This window comes from Megalobrama amblycephala, linkage group LG10 (genome assembly GCF_018812025.1).
Source record: "Megalobrama amblycephala isolate DHTTF-2021 linkage group LG10, ASM1881202v1, whole genome shotgun sequence".
NCBI classification, from domain to species: Eukaryota; Metazoa; Chordata; class Actinopteri; order Cypriniformes; family Xenocyprididae; genus Megalobrama; species Megalobrama amblycephala.
In genome coordinates, this window is record NC_063053.1 from 16,059,480 (window position 1) to 16,087,472 (window position 27,993).

General features: G+C 35.4%; 3 protein-coding genes across 11 annotated transcripts; 2 read left to right on the top strand and 1 right to left on the bottom strand.

The window, feature by feature from the left end:
• Positions 1 to 1,459: 1,459 nt before the first annotated feature.
• pkd2l1 (polycystic kidney disease 2-like 1) lies at positions 1,460 to 11,028 on the top strand. Its single transcript, XM_048204898.1, has 15 exons — positions 1,460 to 2,023; positions 2,943 to 3,056; positions 3,729 to 3,856; positions 5,035 to 5,288; positions 5,381 to 5,605; positions 5,894 to 6,122; positions 6,283 to 6,453; positions 7,048 to 7,229; positions 8,233 to 8,353; positions 8,449 to 8,547; positions 8,691 to 8,812; positions 8,904 to 9,021; positions 9,145 to 9,236; positions 9,813 to 9,951; positions 10,049 to 11,028. Exons 1-15 carry the CDS (start codon positions 1,696 to 1,698, stop codon positions 10,217 to 10,219), a joined length of 2,493 nt encoding a protein of 830 aa, XP_048060855.1. The 5' UTR covers positions 1,460 to 1,695; the 3' UTR covers positions 10,220 to 11,028.
• An 86-nt stretch (positions 11,029 to 11,114) lies between these two features.
• On the bottom strand, positions 11,115 to 18,514 carry tial1 (TIA1 cytotoxic granule-associated RNA binding protein-like 1). 9 transcript variants are annotated; one of them, XM_048204900.1, is made up of 12 exons: positions 18,301 to 18,514; positions 17,201 to 17,297; positions 16,739 to 16,837; positions 16,550 to 16,604; positions 16,360 to 16,447; positions 14,785 to 14,860; positions 14,360 to 14,468; positions 14,165 to 14,260; positions 13,978 to 14,062; positions 13,172 to 13,295; positions 12,554 to 12,693; positions 11,115 to 12,452 (listed from the first exon to the last, which is right to left on the bottom strand). In XM_048204900.1, exons 1-12 carry the CDS (start codon positions 18,327 to 18,329, stop codon positions 12,338 to 12,340), a joined length of 1,113 nt encoding a protein of 370 aa, XP_048060857.1. In that variant the 5' UTR covers positions 18,330 to 18,514; the 3' UTR covers positions 11,115 to 12,337. The 9 variants fall into 9 exon arrangements, with proteins under 9 accessions (XP_048060857.1, XP_048060856.1, XP_048060861.1 ...); XM_048204899.1 differs by having other exon boundaries at positions 16,739 to 16,891; positions 18,301 to 18,513; XM_048204904.1 differs by lacking the exons at positions 16,739 to 16,837; positions 17,201 to 17,297; positions 18,301 to 18,514 and adding exons at positions 15,321 to 15,388; positions 15,598 to 15,667 and having other exon boundaries at positions 15,816 to 16,447.
• A 1,843-nt stretch (positions 18,515 to 20,357) lies between these two features.
• On the top strand, positions 20,358 to 27,836 carry bag3 (BCL2 associated athanogene 3). The gene is made up of 4 exons (XM_048204909.1): positions 20,358 to 20,690; positions 23,383 to 23,691; positions 24,519 to 24,812; positions 25,786 to 27,836. Exons 1-4 carry the CDS (start codon positions 20,499 to 20,501, stop codon positions 26,506 to 26,508), a joined length of 1,518 nt encoding a protein of 505 aa, XP_048060866.1. The 5' UTR covers positions 20,358 to 20,498; the 3' UTR covers positions 26,509 to 27,836.
• The last annotated feature ends 157 nt before the right edge of the window (positions 27,837 to 27,993 follow it).

The window sequence follows — 27,993 nt, forward strand, 5'->3', positions numbered from 1 at the left end:
ACCACTACTTTCAAGGTTCAGAAAGATAATAAAGACAGTTAACGTGACTGCAGTGGTTATGACACGACGAGAATACTTTTTGCACACAAAAACAAAACAAAAATAATGACTTTATTCAACAATATCTTCTCTCCTTTGTCATTCTCCTACGTTGTTTACGTTCTGTGACTCATGGTGCGTTCAAGTCCTCCTGGGAAGTTCGTATTTACGAGGTGGGAAGTCGTGTGTACGATGGTAGGTGCGTTCAAGTCTCTTTCGTCGGAGTATGATGGCGGTGTGCCTTCTTTAAATTAATTACACAAAATAACAACACTTCTGCTACTAGAGCAAAGAATGTGCATTAGTTGTATGTTGCTTTTTTATGTTTTTTAATTAATTTATGAAGCCATTGTAAACTTTATTGTTACATATTACATTTTTATATTGTGATGCTATCGTACTTTTTGCTGGGAATCAGCTTACTTCGTTGTAAATAGAAAAGCCTGACAATGTCACTGAATAGGCTACCTGTAAGTATTGTGGTATTTCGCTATGTTTCTGACTGACACGCTCCCAACTCGTACAGATCGGAGCTTAAAGAAAATTACGAGCTTCCCACTGGTATTTACGACATTGTGGTGGCGTTCATGTCGGTTCTGCTCGTAAATACGATCTTATTTTTCAACATGACTTGAACGCACCATCATTATTGGCCGGCTCCTGCATCTGATGTAGAACCTGGAAGCACTGAATGTAAACAATGTATGAGAATGACACAGAAGAGAAGATGCATGTTATGTTATATATGTTTTGTTTTTGCACATGAAAAGTATTCTCGTTGCTTCTTAAAATTAAGATTGAACCACTGTAGTCACGTTGACTATTTTAACGATGTCTTTAGTATCTTTCTGGACCATGAAAGTGGTGATTAAATTGCTGTCTATGGAGGTGTCAGAGAGCTCTTAGATTTCATCAAAAATATCTTAATTTATGTTATGAAGATGAATGAAGGTCTTACAGGTTTGAAAAGACATGAGTAATTAATGACAAAATTTTGGGGTGAACTAACCCTTTAATAAATGGGCTATGCCAATTTTTTGGGGGAAAAATCTCTCTCTTTGCTTGCAATGAATGAATGTTTAAAAATAGTACTTATCGCTATCTTTATATGCAGTGTTCCTTAGCACATTCATTGGTTGTTACATTATTTAAGCTTATTTTAAGCTGCTTTGAAACAACATTTAAATAAAAATTACTTTACAAATACATGTTAATTTAATTTTAATTTTCAAAAATGTATTATGTATCTTATATTCTAATACACCAATGCTGAGTAAAGTAAATATTGAAACAGAATAGACACTGTAATCTTAATACGAATTAAATATTTTAAGATAATATTTCAGTAATTTGTTTTAGATATATGAAGACAGTTTAGTTTAATTGTGGTAAAAATATAATTACTATTTCTTTATTATGAAAATTATCCCTTTTTCAGCGGGTCTAAAACAATGTGATGGAAATTCACATTAGCTGTGCATTGTCAATGACAATCTCAGTTTCCCTAATGGCAGGATTGTGTTTTTAATGGATGTGTGAACAAAAGACGAGCCCCTCCTTCCACAGAACCACCTGCTCTATTTGAGAGGACTCAAGGAGAAAGGTATAAATACAAGTTGAACCTATCCACAGGCACAAGCTTCACTTGAGTATTTCATGATAAATCCATCTACCTTAACCTCTCAATTTACTACAATGCAACACCTCAATAACCGGGCAGAAAATCAGCTGAGCAGCACAGTAGCGTGCGAACTGGATAACTTTGGGAAAGGAGCCTGGGTGAATCAGGCCTACAGTGGCTCTCCTGCACCCATCAGACGCCCCATCAGCACCATCTACGACCCTCAGCCCATGTTTCACAGCTCTTTGGAGAACATGAACCAACTGAATCTGCCTAACCCCTATTTGGCTGAGGATAAAGTGCGAACCCACCCCACTGAGGAGAAGTCTGGATGCTGCTCCTTTTTCTTGAAAGCCATCAAAGGTAAGGGAGGATCCATGCATCTTTATATTTTCCATGATATGATTATTCTAGATTTACTTTAGCACTGTTAGCTTTTATTTATTTATTATTATTATTATTATTATTTCATTCCATGTTTAATATTCAATTCCATTTGTTTGAGTGATGCTAATATTGTTTTCATAACTTATTATGAATGTAATATATAATGTATATGATGTAATGTATATGATATAATGTAATATGTAATATATATGAATATAATAAATACATATTTGTATATTTGTATTTATTATACACAAATTTTTTTTATAATAATACACTAAAAAGCGATTGGGTTGTTTTAACCCATTGTTTGGATTAAATGTTTGCCCAACGTGCTGGGCTGTTTTATTTAACCCAACTATTGTTTAAAAATGACTATATGACTAGCTTAAAATGAACCCAAAATAGGTGGAAATTAAAAATTAGACACATAATTACTAGAGGCAACAATAATAATCAAGCAAACACTGAGCAATTTAATAAATGTTTATTTTTTAAATTATTATTCATTAAACTTATTAATAAATGTTCATTTTTTAAAAAATATATTAATAACTGTTAATTTCCAATATATTTTGGGTTCATTTTAAGCAAGCAATACAGTCATTTTTAAACAATAGTTGAGTTAAATAAAACATTTGGGCAAACATTTAACCCAACTGCTGGGTTAAAACAACCCAATTGCTGGGTTTGTCCATTTTCAACCCAACTTTGGATTTTAACCCAGCAGAAATATTTTTAATATATTCAGTTGTAATATTTTAAAATACCTTTTTTAAAACTTGCAATTATAACTAAATAATAAGTAATAAATACATTACTATTTTAAGATAATAAAAAATAAATGTAAGTAAATAAATAAATATATATAAAAGTGTTTGTTTTGGTTTGGTAGGACTGTGGGGAACAGCTCTAAGAAAAGACAGAAAGGAGAATCCTGAGCTCAATGTCAAAGCAAATCTCAAAGAACTGCTTATCTACATTGTTTTCCTAGTGGATTTGTGTCTGTGTAAGTATTAGGTCGGTTGTTTGATATATGTATCCTTGTCTCTCTGTCTGAATGTATATTTTTACCTGTTAGGACCACCTGGTGGAGTTTGAAACCACTATATGGATTAATTGATAATGGATAAATATAGAGCGGTAGCTGTGAATATTAAGGTCATAGATACATCCATTAAAACATCAGCATGTGTAAACGTAAAAATTGTAAAATGTCATTAGCTTGCTCTTTTGTCTTTTTGATTGTACTGGCTGTAATCCAAACTAATCCCATGGTTTTCTATTATATTGGGCTCCATTATGATCAGAGATGTGTATCAGCCTAAGTGCTTCTTATAAAATGTGTTACAACACAGCATTGTCCAGGGGAAAATTAGCCCTGAAAGGAACACAAGCGGGACCCTGCTGTCTTTTACTGATAAGAGCTCAGGTCAGGCAATTGAAGCTTTGTCTGTGCTGGAGTCACATTGTTCAAGAGGGCTATTTGTGTGTGCTCAAACAAATAACCCTCCCCTCATCTGTGCCCGCAGCTTTCATGACGTGAGCACTGCTAATGGATGAAACTTGAATGAAAAGATGTCCTTTATCTGTGTGGAGGGTGAATGCTGTAGCACGTCTGTGCAAAGTTCAATAAATGTTGTTGTGATTGTCGACTGATAATAATCATGTTCTCGTGCAGTGACCTATGGCATGACCAGCAGTGCCACCTACTATTATACAAAAGCTATGACCGATCTCTTTGTGAATTTACCGGGTGGCAGTGCGATCAGCTTTTCCTCCATTGGCAGCGTGAATGATGTCTGGACAGTGAGTTTTAATGGCTTTTCTTATACTGATGTGAATAAAAATAAGGGTTTAGGTGTATTTATCTATATAAGTAGGCATATTACGTCATTTTAATAGCTATAACGTTCTTTTCCTGGTGATTTTTTAAAAGGGTTAGCTCACCCAAAAATGAAAATTCTGTCATTAATTACTCACCCTCATGTCGTTCCACACCCGTAAGACCTTCATTCATCTTCGGAACACAAATTAAGATATTGTTGATGAAATCCGATGGCTCAGTGAGGCCTCCATTGCCAGCAATGTTAATGCACCTCAAAGGTGCTAAAAACATATTTGAAACAGTTATGTGAGTTCAGTGGTTTTATTTTAATCTTATATAGCGATAAGAATACATTTTGTGCGCCAAAAAAACCCTAAATAATGAATTTTCAACAATATATATGAAAAACTACTTTATGAATCTTTTGTTTCGAATTAATGATTCCGATCTCCTAACGTAAACTACTGAAATCACGTGACTTTGGCGCTCTGAGTCACTGATTCGTTTCGAAATCGGCCCATATAGACTTTGTTGAAAAGTCTTTATTTATTAGTTTTTTTTGCAGCACAAAAAGTATTCTTGTCACTTTATAATATTAAGATAGAACCACTGAACTCACATAACTGTTTCAAATATGTTTTTAGTACCATTATGGATCTTGAGAGGTGCAGTAACATTGCTGGCAATGGAGGCCTCACTGAGCCATCGGATTTGATCAACAATATCTTAATTTGTGTTCCGAAGATGAACGAAGGTCTTATGGTTGTAGAACGGCGTGAGGGTGAGTAATAAATTACATTATTTTCATTTTTGGGTGAGCTAACCCTTTAAAGTAATGTTACATTAAATTAAGTCTAATTTATTCTAACATAAATTCCAAGTTTTGGATGTTGCTGTTATTGTTTATATAATTTTCATGTTTTTATGTAAAAGTCTTAAGTATACTTTATTAAATGTTTGTTTTTGCCTGGCTCTACATTCACTTATTGTCAGCTTTTAGCTAAAACGTTTTTGCTAATATGGTTATTTGATTTTAATATTTTTATTTAAGCAATTTTAATGTTTTAAAATACTGTTACTGTTTATGTAATATTAAATGTTTGTCTATTCATGGGACAAATCCAATAGTCTTACTTTGATTTTTCTTGAATCTTTGCAGTACATGGAGGGCCCATTACTTGACAGCCTGTACTGGACTAAGTGGTATAATGATGAGCCTCTTCAGAACGAAAATCAGTCCTTTATTTACTATGAGAATTTGTTGTTAGGAGTCCCCCGCATTCGACAGCTCAAAGTGAAGAGCAACTCCTGCAAGGTGCACAAAGACTTTCAGCAGGAGATCTCCAAGTGTTTTGATGTGTACAACGACAAGAAGGAGGATGACAGCATGTTTGGACTGATCAACGGAACAGCGTGAGTGACGTTTATGATTAGCAACAGTTGTATTTCTCTCTTCAAGGGTTGAAATGTGTTTATTTATTAAATATAATCTCATTTTTCTTCAGCTGGCAGTACCACTCAGAAAAGGAGATCAAAGGGTCAAGTCACTGGGGGTTACTGACCACATACAGCGGAGCAGGATATTACCAAGACCTGGCGAAGACCAAAGAAGAGAGTACTGCTATTCTGAAGGACCTCAAAGACAACCTGTGGCTTGATCGTGGAACTCGAGTTCTTTTCATTGACTTCACGGCATACAATGCCAACATCAATCTCTTCTGTGTTGTAAGGTACTTGACCTAAAATAAACATTCATTTAAAATGTTTTGCATTTGTATGCCCAAAATTATACATTTGGTCTGGTTTGCTAGGTTAGTTAATAAAATAACATTTGTACATCTGTCATTTAGCATAAGCTGTCCTTTTTAATGTACAAATTAATAAACAATAAATATGAAACATATAAAAAAATTAAATATAAAATATTAATATGGAATAAACAATCTGATGTCAAAATGTGTTATTGCATTATATTATTTATAAAACAATAAATAATTTTTATTTTCTTCTTTCTTCAGATTGGTGGTTGAATTTCCAGCTACCGGTGGAGCAGTTCCCTCCTACCAGATCCGCACTGTAAAGCTGATTCGTTACGTCACCACCTGGGATTTCTTCATCATTGGCTGCGAGATACTGTTCTGTGTCTTCATTCTCTATTACATTGTGGAGGAGATTCTGGAATTCCGAATCCACAAACTGTCCCATTTCAACAGCATCTGGAACATTCTAGATTTAGTGGTGATACTGGTAGGAGGAAATCAGATCATATCAGTATCAGATATCACTTTATATCAAACATATTTGAAAGATTTTATTTATAGCTATAATAATAAAAAATCAACATATAATTTGGTAAACATTACTTGACAAGAGCAGACTCTAATGGTAACTGTTCTCGTTTTATTAGCTTGCTGTGGTGGCGATAATCTTCAGTGCATTTCGGACCATCAAAGTGGATGAGTTACTTGGAAACCTTCTAGAACAACCTGACATCTATGCTGATTTTGAATTTCTTGCATTTTGGCAAACCCAGTACAACAATATGAATGCAGTAAATTTGTTTTTTGCTTGGATTAAGGTAATTTTTCATTATGAGTTTTTAAAATAACATACTGTGAAGGTGGAGTTTCAGATCTGGTCACACTTTGGGCCGGATGCATAAACTGCTAAGACTAGTCTTACAAATTAGTCATCAAGTTTTTTTTTCTTTAAGACTGTTCATAACTTTTTTAAGTCTGTTACATAAAAACATAAAAGGTCTAATTTGTTACCGATATAATAGTTGGTCACACTAGACACAGTTAAGACACATAATGGCTGTTTATGCAACTTGCTTTTTATATTAGGTGTCTTTAACTACCGTGTACTTACAGTACAAAAAATGTTACAGTGCACTTATTGTCCATGTTGTATGGTAAACCACTTTAGCTGCTATTGCGGTGGGATACAGGTAACACCGTGTCTATATCTAAAGCAAATAGAACCCATTATAATCAGTGATGCTGTCTACACTGGATGCGGTGCGACACAACAAATTCCCGACAGTAAATTTATGCCCCGATTCATTTAAATGTTAGTACATAGTAGTTAAAGACACTTAATATAAAGTAGGACCTCAGATTTTTAGTTAAATTCACCCATATTGATATTATGATGGCTTTAATCTCTGCAGATCTTCAAGTATATCAGTTTCAATAAGACGATGACCCAGCTTACATCCACCCTGGCTCGGTGTGCATTGGACATCTTTGGATTTGCCATTATGTTCTTCATTGTGTTCTTTGCATATGCTCAGTTGGGTTACCTGCTCTTTGGAATGGAAGTAGAAACGTTCAGCACATTTAACAAGTGCATGTAAGGATGTTTTTTTTTCTCTCTATTAAAACTATTTTAGAATAAATTATTATATACAGTGGGTACAGAAAGTATTCAGACCCTCTTAAATTTTTCACTCTTTGTTATATTGCAGCCATTTGCTAAAATCATTTAAGTTCATTTTTTTTCCACATGAATGTACACACAGCACCCCATATTGACAGAAAAACACAGAATTGTTGACATTTTTGCAGATTTATTAAAAAAGAAAAACTGAAATATCACATGGTCCTAAGTATTCAGACCCTTTGCTGTGACACTCATATATTTAACTCAGGTGCTGTCCATTTCTTCTGATCGTCCTTGAGATGGTTCTACACCTTTATTTGAGTCCAGCTGTGTTTGATTATACTGATTGGACTTGGTTAGGAAAGCCACACACCTGTCTATATAAGACCTTACAGCTCACAGTGCATGTCAGAGCAAATGAGAATCATGAGGTCAAAGGAACTGCCTGAAGAGCTCAGAGACAGAATTGTGGAGAGGCACAGATCTTTTTATCATATTATATATCATAATTTATTCTTATTAAGGCAGTCAAAACATTCATTTCTGATAAAACTATAATTTCAATAAAAAAATTGATGCATAAAATCTTTTATGGAAAATAATGTTAATTCGGTAACACTTTACAATAAGATTCATTCATTAACATTATTTAACTACATTAGTTAACATGAACTAATAATGAACAGCATTTCTTAATCTTTGTTAATGTTAATTTCAACATTTACTAATACATTACATTACTAACATTTAGTAATACATACATCTTGTTAACATTAGTTAGTGCACTATGAACTAACATAAACAATTAAATGTATTTTCATTAACTAACATTAACGAAGATTAGTAAATACAGTAACAAATATATTGCTCATGGTTAGTTCATGATAGTTAATACATTAACTAATGTTTAACGAATGAACCTTATTGTAAAGTATTACCGTTAATTTTTTTTCTTTATTTCTCCACTCTGCAGTTTCACACAGTTTCGAATAATCCTTGGAGATTTCGATTATGATGCCATTGACAGGGCAAACAGAGTACTTGGACCAATATACTTTTTCTCCTATGTGTTCTTTGTCTTCTTTGTGTTACTGGTAAGTTCTTCAGACGTATATATTTTGCTTATAATTGTTTGTTCTAAATCATAAGTGCCTCTTTCTCAATTAACATGATGAATTGGCATTAACAGAACATGTTTCTGGCCATCATCAATGACACATACTCTGAGGTGAAGTCAGAACTCGCTTCTCAGAAAGACGAGTTCCAGATTTCAGATCTCATCAAACAGGTAAGTCATCCTAGAGCATACAGTGGATACTTCTGCAAATCTATTACATTTATGATTGGAAAACTGTGTAACCACCACGAAAACCAAGACTGTTGTGTTTGCATTGTTTATGTACACGTGGGAAAATTATACTTTAATTTCAGAGTTATGCAAAGACCTTCATGAAACTGAAACTTAAAAAGGAAAAGATCTCTGATGTTCAGAAAGCCCTGGATGGAGGCTCGAGTGAGCTGGAGTTCAAAGATTTCAGGGATGCTTTGAAAGAGTAAGTCTCAGGTGAAACCACAAACACATTCATGTATAGTAGCATGATGCAGAGGAATTCATGTATTGTGGTTATGTGTCCCACATGTCAGAATGGGTCATGCTGACCATGAGATCTCAGCCGCTTTCTCCAGATTTGACCAAGATGGGAACCAGACTTTGGACAAGCAGGAGCAGGAGAAAATGAAACAAGAGTTAGAGGAAAAAAGGGTATGTTTAATTTTTTGTTTTTTGTTTTGCATGGGCTGGTTTGACAAGTTAATGTTTCTAAGATGGATCTCCATGGAGACATTAATCTGATATAGTCTCTGTTTTTCTTATATTTTCAATCAGGATGCACTCAATGCAGAGCTTCGTAATCTTGAAAACAGTGTTGAACCCACAGAGGACCACAGAAACAAAGTTCCTCTGGAGGACTTTCAGAGGTTTGTGTTCAGAATCATTGTCTCAAACTCTTAGTGTCAGCAGTAAAACCTGATGTTCAGTGTTATTTTAGTATGATTTATATGCTGTATTGTATTTATTAATATTTTGGTAAAAATTTATATTAAGGTCTCATTTTTTAACATTAATGCATTAACAATGAGCAATATATTTTACAGCATTTATTAACCTTTTTAATGTTAATTAATAGAAATATTCATGTTAGTTCACAGTGCATTAATTAATGCTAACAGATTACAGATTACTACAACTTTTGAAATGAAACCTTTCATTTAACATTTGGTAACCCTTATTGTAAAAGCATTACCAATATTTTGAATTTTATATATATATATATATATGAGTTTAATTTGTTTTGGCAATTTAATATGCTTTTGTCGTTTTTATTGTTTTATTGTATTGTTTTTATTTCTTATTATATTTATCTTTAAATTATTTTTATTTCAGTCTTAGTCATTTAATACTTCAAATTCAATGCATTTCAGTTAGTTACCAAAGCAACATTTCTCATTTTTGTTCTAGTTTTTTAAACACAAGTTATTATTTTTCTATTCCAGGCTGGTTCACAAAGTTGCTCAGCTTGAAAATGCTGTGACCACTATAATGTCCAAACTGGACACTGTTATGGAGAAAATGAGACTTCAGACATTCAACACAGAAAACAGAGACATGGATAAGCAGACAACTAGAGATGATGTGAGTTTTTAGTTCTGTTGAACTTCATGACATCATACTTGAAATTATTTAAATATATTATAGAAGATATGTAAACCATACTGCTGTATTGTGACAGGAATCAAGACCGGCTTCAGGAGGGAATATTCAGGTAAACCTGGAAAGAGTCTTGGCTCAGGGACCACCATCCTGGTCATTAGCTGGTCCGATGGGGAATATGAGGAATCGTTTGCACCCAGATGTAGGATGGCCAGTCGTCTCCGAGAACAGTAGTTCTGCACGCCACTGATTCATCAAAACCTGAGTTTAAAACTGACTAATATATAGGCTTAATCTAAGCCGCCTGTGGATATAGACTCAGACTGTGACCGTAAAGAGGAAGGTATTATTGTAGAATAGATGTAGTACTCTATGTTACAGGCGGCAGAGAAATCTGCTTGTGTCTCTTCTCCATACAGACTGTTTAACATGTGCAGTTACTGTGGCATTTATAGGAGGGAATAAGAGGTGATATGATTGACAGTCTGATTATATTTCTCTTTAAGGCTTGATTAATGTTTCAGCACAGTGTAACTGATGTATTGTGGTGTGTTAAATAGATTCCCTCTAGTTTCTGGGAATTTTTCAACTATATCAGGCCACAAACTATTCTTCTGACCTTCCTCCCTGTTGAAGACTGAATTTTCATGATTACTATTAGTTCTTGTGAGACAACTTCTGTACAAATAAGATAAGAAGTGGAAATCATTAATTAAACTCTGCATAATGTAATCTCAAAACGTTTTCAATTATAAATGGAAACATTTAGCGAGCTAAAATTAGTGAGAATAGTCAAATTTTACAAATTATGAAAAGAGTCAAAGTTTAATGTGTATTATTAGTCTATGGAACATTATTATATACAGAGACATTTTTCTTAACCTCCTTTACTTTGATATGAACCTTGTAAATGTTGTATTTTATAGTGAGAAGCATATCAGTGTATACTCAAACTACTTTAGTTTATACACTAATCTTGAAACAATATTGCTAGTATATATATATAAAGATATTTATATATTTATCTTTCTCTTCTTTTCTGAGTCAAATAAATAATTAAAATTGCAAAACAAATGGTTTTATCATTTACTATGTTAAACCAGACCATACATTTTTGTTTTAAAAAAAAAAAAAAAGAGAAAAGATTTCTTGTCCAATGGTTCATTTATTGAGACTCATTTAGACTAAAAAGAAAACTTGAAATGCTAAATTGTATTCAAACATTTCTGCCTTTTACATTCAATGCTTTGAGCAACCTCAATATTATGGTTTGAAACATGCAATTCCTTACCATCCCCAAGGGAAAAAAAAAAAAAAAAAAATCCAAACCTTATCTCTGGCTACTCAAAAATGGCACGCATATTTGTTAAAACAGCAAAAGGACAAATTTACAGTAGGCTCTAAAATAAATCATACAGCTTTCTACGAGGGTCTCAAAGTGTTCAACTGAAATTGTGTGGGACTGAGCAAAAATTAAGGCTTGCTTGTAACTGTCAGTCACACACGTAACGTTTGTCTAACATACGCTGCATTAGTTCTGCAAAAGTCTGTCAAGTAGAGCGCATGCTTTGAAACCCTTATTCCAGGCCAAGATATCAAAAGATATTTACAGGTATGGCCATCATGACCTTTTCTCCATAGTGAATGGGAGAGATTTCACTGTCTGTAAATTGGAGTAAAAAGATACACTATACACACCGTATCAAAGAGCTCTAGAATCGGAGGAGAACAAGGGAGCTAATGTGGATTAAATATACACCACTGCACATAGAAATTCATTTACACGTCAACATTTACAAGACACAGGTTCAATGAACCCCCAAAAAGTGCCTTTACTTACATTTGTTTGCCAAGTCAGAATGCAGAATGAAAGTTTTTTTTGTTGCCATTTGTTGTGTTTTTGTACAAAATTCAAAGTCCATACTGCAATGAACAAGCAAACGCATGATCAGTTTAGGAAGAGAAAAAAAAGAAAAAAAGAAAAGAAAATACTTAGTTCAAAAAACCATTTACACCATGGGTTTTCTGCAATGTACCTGTGAAGTTCCTGAAGCTGGGATTTAAGGGAAAATCAGCAGTTTTCCTCAAGATATGCAGTAAAAAAAAATGGTGAGGATACAAGAGATGTACATCTCGAATTCCACTAAAACAGGAACAAATCTCGTGAATTAATTCAGATTTCCATTGAAGGCGCTCATCTCAATTGCCTCTAATCTAAATTTGCATCTTTACAATAAAGCGATTCCTGCTTCAGATCCAAAGCTTGTAGGGAAAAGATTATGTGCACCTATTAGTTTTTAGCTACCCTCCCTGTGAGTGCAGGATGTATAGACGTGAGAGGCATGTGTAATGGAGAACGAAGGTCAGATTACTGTGTCTGGTACCCGGCCATGCCAAAGTTAGCCTGGTTCATCACTGGGCCAGGCTGAGCCTGAGAGGGTTGCGTCCCAAAGCCTCCCACCCAGGCAGGAGACTGTGATTGTCTAGAGCAAAGGACAACAAAAAAGTGGCTGTTAACATTTTCAAGTTCCTACATAGGTAAAACATGATACACTAACACATATAAAAATACATGAATACTTACTCTACACCAAATCCTTGCTGATTCCATGTTTGTCCGTACATTCCATACGATGGTACTTGCCATCCATTTGTCATGTACTGACCGTATTGTTGAGGATTGCCGTACATTTGATTCCAATGTCCCCACTGACCATACTCCATCTGTGAATGAAGCATCAAGAACTTTTTCTTAAACTTTTTCTGTTACACTCTAAAAAATGCTGAGTTAAAAACAACCCAAGTTGGGTTAAATATGGACAAACCCAGCAGGTTGAGTTAAAGGGCACCTATTATTTCCTATTTCACAAGATGTAATATCAGTTTTTGGTCTGGTCAAGTTTCAGCTTAAAATACCCCACAAATTTGCCCCTATTTGGGGGTGAGCAAAAACATGCCTTTTACTATATTACTATATTGCTGGCTAAAAAGATAAATCCAAAATTGGTTGAAAAAAAAAAAAAAAAAATGGCTGGGTGAAAACAACCCAATCCTTTAACCCAGCACTGAAGATGAAAAACACGTGCTGGCCTGATTCAAACAATGTCACAATAGCTCAACACTATGGGATAGATTTAATACCACATTAAAATTAGATTAAGATTAATACTACTACTAATAAAGCGAATTCACAAGCACTTACGGGTTGGACATTTTTGGCCATGTCGGGTGATTCTTTGCCCCAGTAGCACTTCACAACATGACCTTCAATGGTGGTACCATTCACTGAGACGATGGCATGAGCAGCACTTTCATGAGAGGAGAACCTGACAGAAAATGATGCTGGTGATTGAAGAAATGTGAAGAGCACAGCAATCCTATGGTTTACAATAAAATCAGAAGGACTGTCTTTGTCACCATTTGGCTACTTAAATCTTGATATTGCCTTTAATAATAAGAAATTATATAATATTTAAATATAATTATATAATAGAAATTATATTATATAATTATAATTATAATTATATAATAGAAATAATATATTTTAGAAACATCGCCATTACATATATGATAAATTACACATGCAAATAAATTATACATTTAGAATTGCTATGATTAATGATGAAAAGGCTGCCTTTATTTGAACAAAGATGAAATAAAAACAGTAATATTGTGAAATACAATTCAAAATAACATTTTCCATTTGAAAATATTTTAAAATGTAAATTTATTTTGGTATTTTGCTGGCTTGGCAGAATAAGAGTAGTTGTCAATCCATATAACCTTAAAAACAAGCAAATGAGCATTGATTTTATTTCAGCAATTTTGGGCACCATTTAATTGCAGCCATAACCACCACAACAACAAGCAACCATTAATGTCTTACATATTCATTATAATTATAAGTGCTTCTACAATATTTTATATTATACATAGACTGTCCACATTATAAACCATCTAAATCGAAGACAACTAAAAACATCAGAGGAAGTGTTCCTTGAATGATACCTGATAAAAGAATAACCCTTCTCCGGAAAAACTCTGATCTCCATTATCTGTCCGAAAGGAGAAAACGTCTGTCGCATAAGGTGTTCTGTTTGAAGAGAGCAGTGCGAGTCACATCACAAAAATATTAAGAGCGAGCATGCATACTAATACTCAGAATGGGTGAGTAAAAGGGCAAATGCACACATACCTGTGAGACCTGACTGAATGCCACCGCAGTACACTGTGCAGTTCTGAGGACTCGACTGGTTTACCACCTCATCAAACCTCAGCTGCTTGGAGCTGTCTGGAATTTTCCCCAATTACAGTCACATTAAATTAGCTCAACTCAAAGACAGTTAGCAAACCAAAGAAAGACAAAGTAGTGGATTAAGATCAAGCTTACTGTCTTGCACACTCTTGGGGGCGGGTGGTTTCCGAGTTGCCCAGTTAGTCCGGATTTGCCGTCCACCAAGCCACTGACCCCCCATGTGTACTATAGCATTCTCAGCATCCTAAAAGAGAAGAAACGACAGATTTAACAAACACATGTAAACTTAAGGCACAGCAAAAAACATAACCTCTTAGAAGCACTACTAGTCTTTCAATAGTTCATATTTATAATTAGGAGCTTCCCACATAAATGTCCTAGTTTGCTTTTAAGTACTATTATTAAACTGACTAAAAACTTACACTCAAACAGAAAATTCAACTCTAACAGTCTGACTCGTTCCAGTAGATTGAATATCTGTAATCCTACAGCTATAATATGAATTGTAGTAAACAGAAATAGAATAACCTTCACTCTGTGTTCCTGTACTGGAGCCTTACCAGTTTGTTATAGAAGGACACAAATCCATACCCCTTTGATTTCCCTGTTGTCATATCCTTCACCACTCGTGCATCCCTGAAAGAAAAACGTAACAACGGAAAAGTCAGTCCATTGAAGGCTTGCTAGAGGAACTAAAAAAGAAAGGAACCACACACACATTGCACTGTACTGACACTGTAACAATATCCTAAGTTATTCTAACAAAACTTTACACTAACAACTGCATATTCTCTTTAGAAGTGATTACTGGTACTTGAAAAAAATATATAAAATAAAAAACAAGAACAAAGTCATGCAACCTACACTACTGCATGTATGTTTAAAAGCTCCTGCAAAGATTGCAACTTTTCTTAGACATCTCCTGTGACACAACATAGTGATCCAATCTTCATCTTAATCACTAGTACTTAATCTCTTATATTAGTAAAAGTCATCAATGTCATTACCATGCATTCCTAGTTTCAACTGCTGTCTCTAATTCTACTCAAGAGTACATAGAAATATCAAAAGAGAAAAAAGGAATTAAACGGCATACATGGCCTGTTAACAGATTTCTTTATTTTTCCTGGTCAATTCTTTACCACCAATATGGAGTTTGGGAAGCTGCAAATTTCGAGAAATTAACATTTTCAGAATTTCAGGAGAATCAAACTATCAACACAACTAGGAAAACCATCATAAAACAATTTTACAAGCAAATATTCATGAATTATCTGAGGATTGTTAAAAGTCTACACTACGTCAGCGTTAATAGAAAAATATTGCAGTATACAAATATAAAAAGCAAAGAGTAAAATAGAAAAAAAATCTACATCTGAGTTCCCAGAGTGCACAGTTCCTTGCTGTTAGCCTTCAAGCTCCTGTCCAATCCTATGAGCATTTCTGTAAAATAACCAGAGCTCTATTAACTGACACTCAGAGCTAAAGGAGACTCTGAAAATTTTGCAGAGTAGCAGTGCATAATGTTGTTGTTTTTTTTGTTTGTTGACAACTAAAAATTTTAATTTTTAGGTAAATCAAAACTACTTACCAATTTCGGAAAAGCAGTGGAGTGATGAAAAATTTTAAGGTGCACAACAGATCGATCTGGGTACACAATATTGTCTATACTGCCCTGTGCTTGCTGATCATAACTGATTATGGGACTATTCAAGTTATCAATGCAATCAAATACTACCTTTAAACCAAAATTATAGTCTCTAAAACACTATGACATCCTGTTCTCAACTGCTGTGACAAACAATTTTATATAAAGGAGAAACAAAGACTTCATTTCTGACAGAACTGGGACTAAATGTGCCAGCTAATCCTGGCACAAATGACAAATGTAAAGTAAATGTTTATCTTTGCATCAATTTACTCCCAAAATGAGCAAATATGTTAACAACCAAAGGTAACCAAATTAAAAATAAATAAATCTATGAAACTCTTTGCATGGTTTTAGGAAAACAGGGGTTAAAAAAAAATTATATAGAGAGGTCATCTGGCTCAAAGTAACAACACACCACCACTCAACATTATTCAGACAAAAGCAAAACATAATCCACAAAAGGGTGTGACTTCATGGAACTTACGAGATTTTCCCAAAGGGTGCAAATGCAGCTCTGATGTCATCAGTTGTGATCTCAGGGCTCAAATCTCCCACAAAAACATGAAAGTGATCTGCAGAAATTTTTAACATTTAACAAACAGTTACATTTAAGAATAATAATAAAAAAAAAAAAAAAAACTAAACCACAATTGATATAAAAGACAATAACTTACTAGATGTGTCTTTCTTCTGACTGCTAGGAGTAGTCGCCCAATTTACCTTGACTTCCTGTCATTGGAAATACACTTGTTGAAGGCATTACCATTGATAACATGATATTCAGGGTGCAACGCTTCACAATAAACATCAAACCCCCCAAATCTTGTTACGCTTGTCTAATGAAACGATGCCACAAGATGTACCTTTCCCAAAATCTTCCTTCCGTTCATGGCGGCTAAAGCAGCTGCGGCGTCTCGGTGTTCAAAGAACTCCACAAAGCAATACGGATCATTGCTTGTATGCTGCAAAACAGAAAATCCAATAGAAGAGTTCACCTTCCTGCTGCTATCGGATTGCTGAGAAGAAAAGCCAGGAAAATATATTATTGCAAAATCATGGGTATTGGGTGGAAGACTGTGTTTAATATTTTCTGTCATTAACATCATTTTGGCTTGATTTTATGAAATAAGAAAATGTAAAGAATAATGATTAGTTCGTTCTAGGTTCATTTTAAAGTAAATTTATTCCACATATTAACATAAATGTAGAGTTTGGCAGGCGTTTCCACACAAACCCATTTACACTCACAAACTCATCATGATGAGCTCAAATTCAGAACATTTCAGGAAACATTTGAAAAAGTGTAATTTGTGATGAATGTTTACCTCTGTTATCATTTTACAACTTTTACATGGCCCAATCTGAGTAAATAACTGAAGGATCAAGTTCTCCGTTACATCTCTTGAAAGATTCCCCACGTAGCTGAAAATGCAGATAAAGGATACATTAAATAAAAAGATAAAAACAATTATAGTTTGCCCCCTTATAATTTAGCATGTTAAGACAATTTTTAGTTAAATGGAAAAAGGAAAAGAGGACATGATACAGTGACAAGAGTACTCCTGTGTTTTTCAAAATCAAACCTGAAAACAAATTATGATAAAATAATTCAAAAGTATATTTTAGGGTACATACATCTATGAAACTAAAAATACACATTTCTTCTTGCATAGATATAACACCCTTCATGTGTTGTGCAAGCATAAAATGATGTTCGGTTATATATGTATATTTATAGATGAGCCAGGTATAGATGTGACAGCCCCTTTATGCATGAGTGACATCAGGATGGGAACACACATTTACCCTCATAAGCGAACTACTGAAACGATGTGTATGTTAATCATCCAGTTCAATCAGGAGGAGAGATTTTTTTTTTTATCTGACAGTGTAGTACCAATACCAAACACAAAATCCAGACTTCTAAAAAAGATATCAGGCCTGAGATTAGATTAGGCCTTTACTAAACCAACAGACAATGACATACTCGTTCAAACACACAGATACAGAACATTGTGGTTTATTAATTTACATGTTAAACCCATATACTGTAACATAGGAAATACAGTTCACATTTAGCTATGTTATTTGCATGAGCCTTGGATTTAATTATTTTTTGATGCTTAGCCAATTTGACTACTTAGCCGCTAGCTTAGCTTAAGCATGCTACAGCTAAATATGTTTCCCACGCTCGCCGGATGAAGATAAAAACGTTTCGTCCTTTCTACTGTACAAAATGTGAGCAATAGTAACTGACTGCACCCCTGTCGATATTAAGCAGTGCTTACTAAAAGCCCTTGATGTCAAAAACGTTTGTAGGACGTCGTTTTTGGAGCTAGCTGTTAGCTAGAAGTGTGTCAGTGGTGCTAAGGATTGAGCGGTTATTCACTGAGCGCTGACAGGGTTTGTGTTTTCAGCTACTTACAGGGTTTTTGGGTGGCTCTCGTCTTCCATTCTTGGATGCCGGAAGGAGTGCTAACAAAACCTGTTTTCAGTTTCTCAAATGTGGCTTATTTTTAGGATGAACAATACTGGACTGGTGTTACTTTCAATCTTGAGTAGAAAATGGCGGAACCCGGGTAGTCAGGAAGACAGTCACTGCGCATGTGCAGAAGCAGGACGATTGATCAGACAGGAAAGGGGAGCTTGATAAAATCGCCGTGCTTTTATGCAGCAGGTGTCAATATATCATGCATCACAGATTTTTAATTGGTAATATGACCTTGCATGTTATGTATTTGTATGTTTTCATTCAACCTAATCTTTCAAGGCTTTTTACTTGTTTTCGTGACCACTTGTTAGAGCTTCAATGCCTTAAGTCTTTGGCAAAAAGTAACATACTGTATAGGCAGGACACAGACGCACTGATACCAGGTAACATTTTTAGTGATGATATTTTTAATTAGTGATTGTTCAGAAATTTAATATGTTAAGAAACAAGAAAATATCATCACCAAATTCGATTCTGAGTCCAAAACTTTAACTGAACATTACCCCTAGTGAAAGAAACAGTATTGTCCAGTGGAAAATGTTTGTTTGTTTGTGTGTGTGTGTATTATGATTAAAAAAAAAAAAAAAAAGTTCCAATGTATTCTTTATATCCTCCAGGAATTGACTTTTGTCCTCTGTAGTGGACATAATATTTTAGTGATTTTCTCTGACATCATACATGTCACAGTTTTAAGTCTGGATGTCCTGTAAAGAGCATATTCAGGGCTTTGCAGAGATACCGAATTTTCAGACAACTTCTTGGTCTTTAAAGGATTAGTTCACTTTCAAATAAAAATTTCCTGATAATTTACTCACCCCCATGTCATCCAAGATGTTCATGTCTTTTTTTCTTCAGTCGAATAGAAATTATGGTTTTTGATGAAAACATTCCAGGATTTTTCTCCTTATAGCGGACTTCAGTGGACCCCAAACAGTTGAAGGACAAAATTACAGTTTCATTGCAGCTTCAAAGCATTTTACGCGATCCCAGACGAGAAATAAGGGTCTTATCTAGAGAAACCATCAATCATTTTCTAAAAAAAATACAATTTGTATACATTTTAACCATAAATTCTCATCTTGAACTAGCTCTCTTCTTCTTTTTTTGTGTTCTGGCAGTGTAGACACTGCTAAGTGTATTACTGCCCTCCACAGGTCAAAGTTTGAACTAAATTGTCATATACAATATGCTAGTGCAAGTATATAACAATTAGTTCAAACTTTGACCTGTGGAGGGCAGTAATACATGATGGTTTCTCAAGTTTCGACCCTTATTCCTTGTCTGGGATTGTGTAGAATGCTTTGAAGCTGCACTGAAACTGTAATTTTGACCTTCAACCGTTTGGGCTCCATTGAAGTCCACTATAAGGAGAAGAATCCTGGAATGTTTTCATCAAAAACCTTAATTTCTTTTTGACTGAAGAAAGAAAGACATGAACATCTTGAATGACATGGGGGTGAGTAAATTATCTGGAAATTTTAATTTGAAAGTGAACTAATCCTTTAAATATGATTTTTCAAAAATGTTATTTTTTCATTTGATTCTTATGCTCTAAACAATATAATGACGTGAAAAAATACTAAATTAAAAAATTCAAGGGGATATTCAAGGGTGCATGAGGGCCTTAATATTTTAAAATATCAAATATTGAATTAATAGATTTACAAAACACCACTTAAAGCTGTACAACATGTTGAAACTGCTATAACTGTCCTAGTATTTTAAATTGTATAGGTTATTATATTTTATCTATATAACTAATCAAGAGATTAGATGGCCTTCTCTTTATATCCCAAATCATTTAGCATTATGTGATAGATGACAAATGGGAAGAAGAGTAGAAATGAGTATTGATTTGAGACAGATTTTTTTTTAAGTATTACTGTCTGTCTTTTGAAATGAACGCTAAAAAGCAACAAGTGTTCTCTAACCGGTAAACCGGAGGGGGAGGCGAGCGACTAAAGTGTCTGGACGGTCAGGGGGTCATTTTTGGTCACACACGTGGGCGTCACAGTGAACCCTTAGCTAGAACTTTCTCGGTAGTCTTCGAGAGACCTTGGTGCTTCCAGAAACCCATCCCCATTTACAGTACGTCATCAAACGGACCCTTTAAAGCGTCTGTAGCGGCTGTAATGGCACAATATTCGGGAGCGAAGCAATATCAGAGTATGAAAACACTGTCTCCAGTCGAAACGATGGCAACTAACGATCCTCTACCACCTGGGTGGGAGATCAAAATTGACCCGCAGACAGGTTGGCCGTTTTTTGTGGATCATAACAATCGCACAACGACGTGGAATGATCCGAGGCATGACACGAAAAAGGTAAGAAAGATCTTGATTTTGCTTTTGGAAGTTGCGCTGTCAAACGTGATCGGTTTTCAGGCGATTTAAAAATGCAGATCTAGATATGGCGCGTAATAGATTACTTTGGGTTATGGCATTTTAGAGGGTGTTTCATCGAAAAAAACAATTTTGTTGAATGCGTAGGCTACGATCCCACACAGTACATCCAAATCATACTTGAGCAGACACTGACTGTCTATGGTAGAGCAGCCACGCACTTGATATATTTGCTTTAGCTCGCGCGTGAATCGCAGTCACCTCTGTTAAAATAGCGCTTCGCGTGCGTTCGAACGGCTTGACTGAATATGCACGGGCGAAATATATTAGTGTTATGATCTCAGCTGAAGTGATTAGTGTGTGACGCACTGCAGTCATATGTGAGAGTGTTAGAACGACTCCACAATGTTTATTTAAAGCCTCGAGAACTACGCACACTGCGCTTGTTCTCCACATCCCTGGAACTGAACAGCATAACACGTCCCTTAAAGTTTCCCTTACATGGGATTTGAGAAAGATCCACCCACTCAAGGATTCTGTCATTCCCAATGAATGGGCTTGAAAGTTACACACTGGAAGTGTCAAACTGTTCTGGAAGTAAAAAACAAATGTGTGGGGGGGGACACCAGGGCTTGCCAGTTGGCATCTTTCATTAGATAGATCAGTGTCCGAAATTAGTGTCACCAAGAATCTACTGGAAAGACACAGCTGCCAGGAGATAAACTCGGCGCTACTCTTGGCGTCCATGTCGAAAAAAGCAGAGGGCGTGAGGTCATATACGCTAACTAGCCATTATTCTCTCTGTTTAGCATAACTCTCCTACTTTCAGGACATTATAAAACTTAAATCAGGTGTTTTAACCTTTTTTTCAGGCCCAGGAGTCCAAGAGAGTGTTAAATTTTAAGCTTGGCCTATAACAACATGGGTATATTGCCATGTTAATGTCTTTACATATTTTGTTTTGATGTTTACAGTGCAAAAACTTGTAGTTGTACATTACATTTTAATTTGGGGTGGACAATAAAACATTTAGCTGAACGTCTGCATCTGAACTTTGGAATTTTTGGTTGACGGTCTTTTTTTCCTCTGGAAAACAACAAGAAAATGGAATTTCACAGAGAAAAATGGTCCACTGAAAATTGTCAGTAGTGTAGCAATGTAGGAAGCACAGCTCACACAAAAGTCACCTTCAAACCAAACAGATTTCTGTTGCTCAACACAGCAAATATCCTTGACACAAGCTGGAGAATTTGTTTTGCCCTCATGTGATACTCCCAAACACGTAGAATCCAATTGAAATGACTGGATTTCATAGCAGACGATGAGCAACAGTATGGTAACTGTGACCGCCCTTTTATTTAACAATAATCGCCCCCCTGTTGACAAACCCCTGTCTTGAAGTATGTTTACTGGCTGTTCTGCTGCTTGAAAATCAGAATAGGTGTTTCATGATTTTATCTCGTTTGATGTTTGTTGTGTCTGTGCACCTCTGATTTACATCGATGAGTAAGGAAGGCCCTCCCCCTCACAAAGAGTATTTTAAGACACAGTGTCAACAGCACAGGAACCCATTGAAAAATGCTGCCTACAGTGAGTCATGGCATTAGAATCGACAGCATACTGGGTATATCCTGTAAGCCAATGCAGTCGCTTAACAGTTGCTGTGTACAGTTTTTACCCACTCATGTTTCATGTTTGATCCTGGACTGCCTTGTCATTGAGCGAGGGCGGACTGACCTTTTCATGTCAAACTGATGAGAGAAAACGCGAGCTGCGTTAGAGCTGAGTTTTACATTTACGTACTGGATTGAAGCAGTGGCTGAACCCACAAGCAAGTTGATTGGTTGGCCGCAGTAACATAATAAATAATATAATTTTACATTAGACAGATTTACAACGGGTGGAATTTGCACATGACTGAGTATGACAAGTCGTAAAAGTCTACAACTTGACAGTGATGTGAAGCTAATAGGAAAAATTTAGCGGGTATAAAACACTGTTAATCACATCACATAATGTGTCATATGTCTAATACAGGAGTGACTTTGAGTTCAGAAAATGTGTATAATCATAACTAATAACATTAAGATAATACTGGAGTTTGAATATTAGACTTTGTGCTTGGTAGCAAAGCTCTTCTTATGTTTGTCAATGTTAACTCCCTAAAGTTTGTCTTCATTGTGGATGTGGTGTATAACCATTATTTTCCTTTTACCAGTTCAGATTAATCATGAGAATAATGATCTAAGTACTGATTGTGCAGAGATATTTCACAAAAAAACATCTACATACCATTTATCTCTGGCTTGTTTTTAATATTTTTGGCCGTAGCAAAGTCTAAATATTTTGTCATGCTCTTTTGTAATGGCAGTGTCAATAATTGAAGCTTATTCAATAACCCAGTCAACCACATGCTTTAGTTATTTGCCTTCTCCTGCAAAACAATTTAGCATATAGCTACTAAATACTTCAACAGAGATGGAAGGAAGGAAGAGCATCAGAAGTGATGTTGTTGATCAGACTTATGTTTACCAGAGTATATATTGCATTACTGGCATTATGGTGTTAAATTTCTCATCATTGCATGAAAATACAACCATTATGAATACAAACACTGAGTTCATTTTGAATAGTCTTTTCAATTGCTTACTTATTTATTTACTTATTTTTTCAGATTTTTTCAAATGGCCCCTCTATGTCCTCAGAGTCTCCTCAGGACATGCACAAAACCTTTATTCAAGAGATGAGGCAACCAATGCTACGCCAGGGCTACATCCCCATCCCAGTCTCCCATGAAAACACTGAACCCAGGCTGCAGCAGTATCCGAGTTTCTCCTACTTCCATCCAGCAGTGCAGCAAAACTTGAGAACAGATGGACGTACACCTTCCCCGACCCCAACAGCACACTGTCGGCCTAGATCTCCAGTGCAGACCCCATCAGAGGCATGTTTGTCTTGCTCTCCTGCTTCACATGGGCCTGAGGTAAGCCCATTAGACTCTATTAGACACGGCAGTTTCTGTCAGACTTTGGATTCATTGTGAAAGGTTCACATTAATTTACTGACTATATTCGGAAGGATTTTCACTTGTAAGTTTTCCTTGGTGTCCTGTATTTTCTTGCTAAATTTTAAAAATGTTATAGTTTTATAGGTTTCTGAAAATGAACACTTGCTAAATGTGGCAATATAAACACATTATTGCTGATTCATATGTTCTGCTTGTATTTAATGTGGCACTTCACATTGGTATGTCAACCCTTGCCCAAGTCAATGCAATATTATAAATATTGCATTGAGATATATATATATATGTGTGTGTATATATATGTACATTTTTTTTTGTAAGGATCCTAGATATTTTGTCTGTATTTGCTCTGCATTTCTGCCTTCATTTGATCAAAAATGTAGTACAACAATAATATTGTGCTAATATTGTGCAAAATAACTGTTTTCTATTTTGATATATTTTCAAATGTATTTTTCTGATATCAAAGCTGTTGGTACTTAAACCTTTCTTATTATTATCAATGTTGAACACAGTTGTGCTGCTTAATGTTTTTGTGTAAACTAAGGCACATTTTTTATGATTCTTTGATGAAAAAAAACAATTGATTTGAAATATATATATGTTTTGTAACATGATACATGTCTTTACTGTCACTTTTGATCAATTTAATGCATCCTTGCTGAATAAAAGTATTAATTTCTTTAAAAAATATATCCTTTTGACCCCAAACCTTTCAACAGTAGTGTATATTGTAAAGGTAGTGCTAGCTATTTACAAAATCAAACTATTTTCATTTTCACTAGGTTCATCAACCACAGGGGACACACCAACAAATCAGTGGCCTTCATCAACAGCCCCGACCCAGCAATACAGGTCTCCGGGCGGGCTACATCCCTATTCCGGTGATCCACGAGGGTGTAGGGGGGGGCTTACAATCCCAGCCTAGCCAAAGTTCTCATCCCACACGAGAAAAACTCCCAATCTACCGCGAACAAGTGCCCATTCAGATTCAACAGAACCGTGCTGCCAGTCCCATCCCGGTCCCCTTAAGGGCCCAGTCACCAGTTGTGTCTCAGATCATGGGAGAGAGACCCCAGGTATGTGTGTTTTTAGTAAGGTATTAGGATTTATTTTTGGCATAAGCTCCACCCATTAATGTTAATTTATGTAATATTGGCCTGGTTTCACAGACAGGGCTTAGTTTAAAGCTGCAGTACATAACTTTTTTGGTTAAAAATGATCCAAAATCAATTTTTGAGCAAGTACATAACCAGCCAGTGTTCAAAACTCTGAACACAAACAAGTGTTCAAAAAAACTTAAAAAAATCTCCTTACCTTAGCCCGATTCACAATGGTAAGCTTGTAGTAATGTTTTACATTTTGGGTGGTACTGGTGGGTTTCCGCGGGATGCTGATGTTAACATTCACAATTTGAAAACAAAGTATAACAATAATAATCATTTGCATGGTTTGACATGATCTGAGCTAAACGATCGTTACATTTAATCACCATTGGCAGCTCGATTTATTGTAATGTTTTTTTTCTTAGTTGGTCAGAACAAAAGTGGCAGACACATTACTTACTTCTTCAGATGACATTTTCTGGTGAAAATTCTTATTTTGGTCATACTTCCAAGATGTAGAATCTGTGATTCAGAAGTACAGTATCCACACCGGTGTTGTGACTGACAGCAAACATTGGATTCATACACAACCCGTAAAGATGATAATTCCACAAATAACTGCAATTGCAGGTTTCAAACAGAGATGCCGACAAAGAGACAAAACTTACGGACTGCAGCTTTAAGCCAGGATTAAGCCTTAGTTCAATTAGGACATTTAAGTAACTTTTATAAACATGCCTTAGAAAAAAACATTACAGGTGTGCATCTTGAGACAAAACAATGACACTGACTTATTTTAAGATATGTTGGTGCAAGTGGCTTTCATTTAAAAATGCATTTTAGTTTGGGGCTGTCTGTGAAGCCGGGGGATTAAGTGTTAGCATTACTAAAGTGTTCAGAAGTAATATATGAAATTTAACAAAAGTAAATATGTTAACATTGCCAGATCCAGCAACATATTGGACACGCAGCAATACCACCTAAAGCTGAACAACCAGTTGAAGAATTTGTCAGAGCGCCACCTGCATTTGAGATTCCTATTCAGAGAGTGAATGATGTTCCTCAGCAAATACATCATCAGCCAGTACAGCAACAACAACAACAACAACAACAACAGCAACAACAGCAACCTACACAAACACCTCAACCAAAAGCACAACAACCCATACCACAGTCACCGCAGGTATCGGAGACATCCAATATTACCATACAATTTCCTCCAGCACCAGAACCCCCGGAAACCATTGCCCCTCAAACACCTCAAACACCTCAAGACATCCCACCTCCACAATTCCAGCCTGAGGAGACTCTGGAACAAGATCTGAGTCACCCAGGACTGATCAAAGTGCACCAGATATTGGAACGTGTGGAGAAACTGGCACAGGAGGTGAAAAGTTTCGATGGGAAGAAGAATGATAAAAGATACTTGGTCCTGGAGGAGATGTTGACCAAAGAACTGCTGGCTCTGGACTCGGTAGACCCCGAAGGTCGTCCAGATGTGCGTCAGGCTCGGAGAGATGGTGTCCGCAGAGTTCAGACCATTCTAGATGAACTGGAGGTGTTTGGAGAGCAGTTGGAAGGGCTGGCTGGTGACACATGCCCCGAGGCGAAAGGGGAGCAGAGAATGATTTACCAAGCAAACACAGAGAAGGTCAAGGAGATTTCATAATCACACAAATTTGAGAAGAACACTAATCAAATCCCCATTCTTGTTTTTACTTGCACAATTATTATTAGTTGCATGCACGAATAATTGAAGTTTTCTGTTGGAAATGATCTAACGTGATTTGTTTACTGAGTGCAATCGTGTGCTGTTATGTGATGCTGCTGTTGTCAAATCTGCACCATGCCAGTGTCTTATAGCAAAAGACATAGCGGTGACAAGTTTTATTCAAAAACATACACGAAAATGAGGCCTTGAACCAGAAGAAAGTATTTTAACGTCCAATAAGTATCTTTTGTACAATGTGGAATGAATGTTAAAATGCTTTTTTGAATATTCCTCAAGAACACATGTTTTTTTGAAGTAGTGGGCTATCACAGTGAAAAACTTTGAATTGATTTGTAACATTTTTCATGTGTGGACTAAAATAGAAGAAATGTATACATTTTAAATATTAAAGCATTCATTTTGGTTTTGGATTGTGGGAAGGTTTTGTGTATATATACATATATACACTGTATGTATACATATATACACTGTATGTATGTATATATATATATATATATATATATATATATATATATATATATATATATATATATATATATATATATATATATATATATATATATATATAAAATGCCTTTTAATAGTAACGTTTGAACATCATACAGGAGAATAACTGATTGTTGAGAGTGAGCTTTGCTGACAAAATTCCCTGAGATGGTTTGAATGCTTGTCAATGTTGTTATTTGTTGAATGACAGTGATACAAATAATGCTATATTTTTATTCTATTTTTCTGTGCCAAAATGAACATTTCCAGTAGTAAGAATGTTCTTCTTAAAAATGTTAAATTTAAAAAACATTAAAAATTCTCACTGAATATGGTCGCCTTATGATTAAGGGATGGTTTGTTAAAGCAGTCAGGGTCAGTCCAAAGTTGTGGTGAGTCAACTCGAGGTACCAAAATAATTCTGTTTTATCAACATTGTGCCCTTGAGCAAGGCAACTTAATCACAACTTGCTTGAAACGGACTTGAAATGAGTGTACCAAAAATTACTTTGTATGATGTGTCAGCTCAATTCAGTTTAAAACGGAGTGCTGTACGTCTCACAATACTGTTGTGAGCCTTTTTTATCTCAATGACCTGTTACTGATTCTGATATCGTAATAACACTGCGAACAAAACTGGTTTTGACAAGTCTGTTTTGTGAAATAGTATGCAATGTTCAGTGTTCACAGCTTGGAAATTTGCAGTTTGTTAAAATGTCGACATGATATGGTCACATAAGCATGACTGCAAATAAAAATAATAAAGCAATTTGCTTACATTAAGTTGTATGGCTTTTAATTTACAACCACACTTTAAAAAAGATGTATGCTGTGTCCAGTAACTGTATATGAAATGCTAAGGAACAAACATAACTACTGCATGGACCATCCAGTGGCGTATTAAGTATTATTTTTGTACAGTGTTTATAATATTTT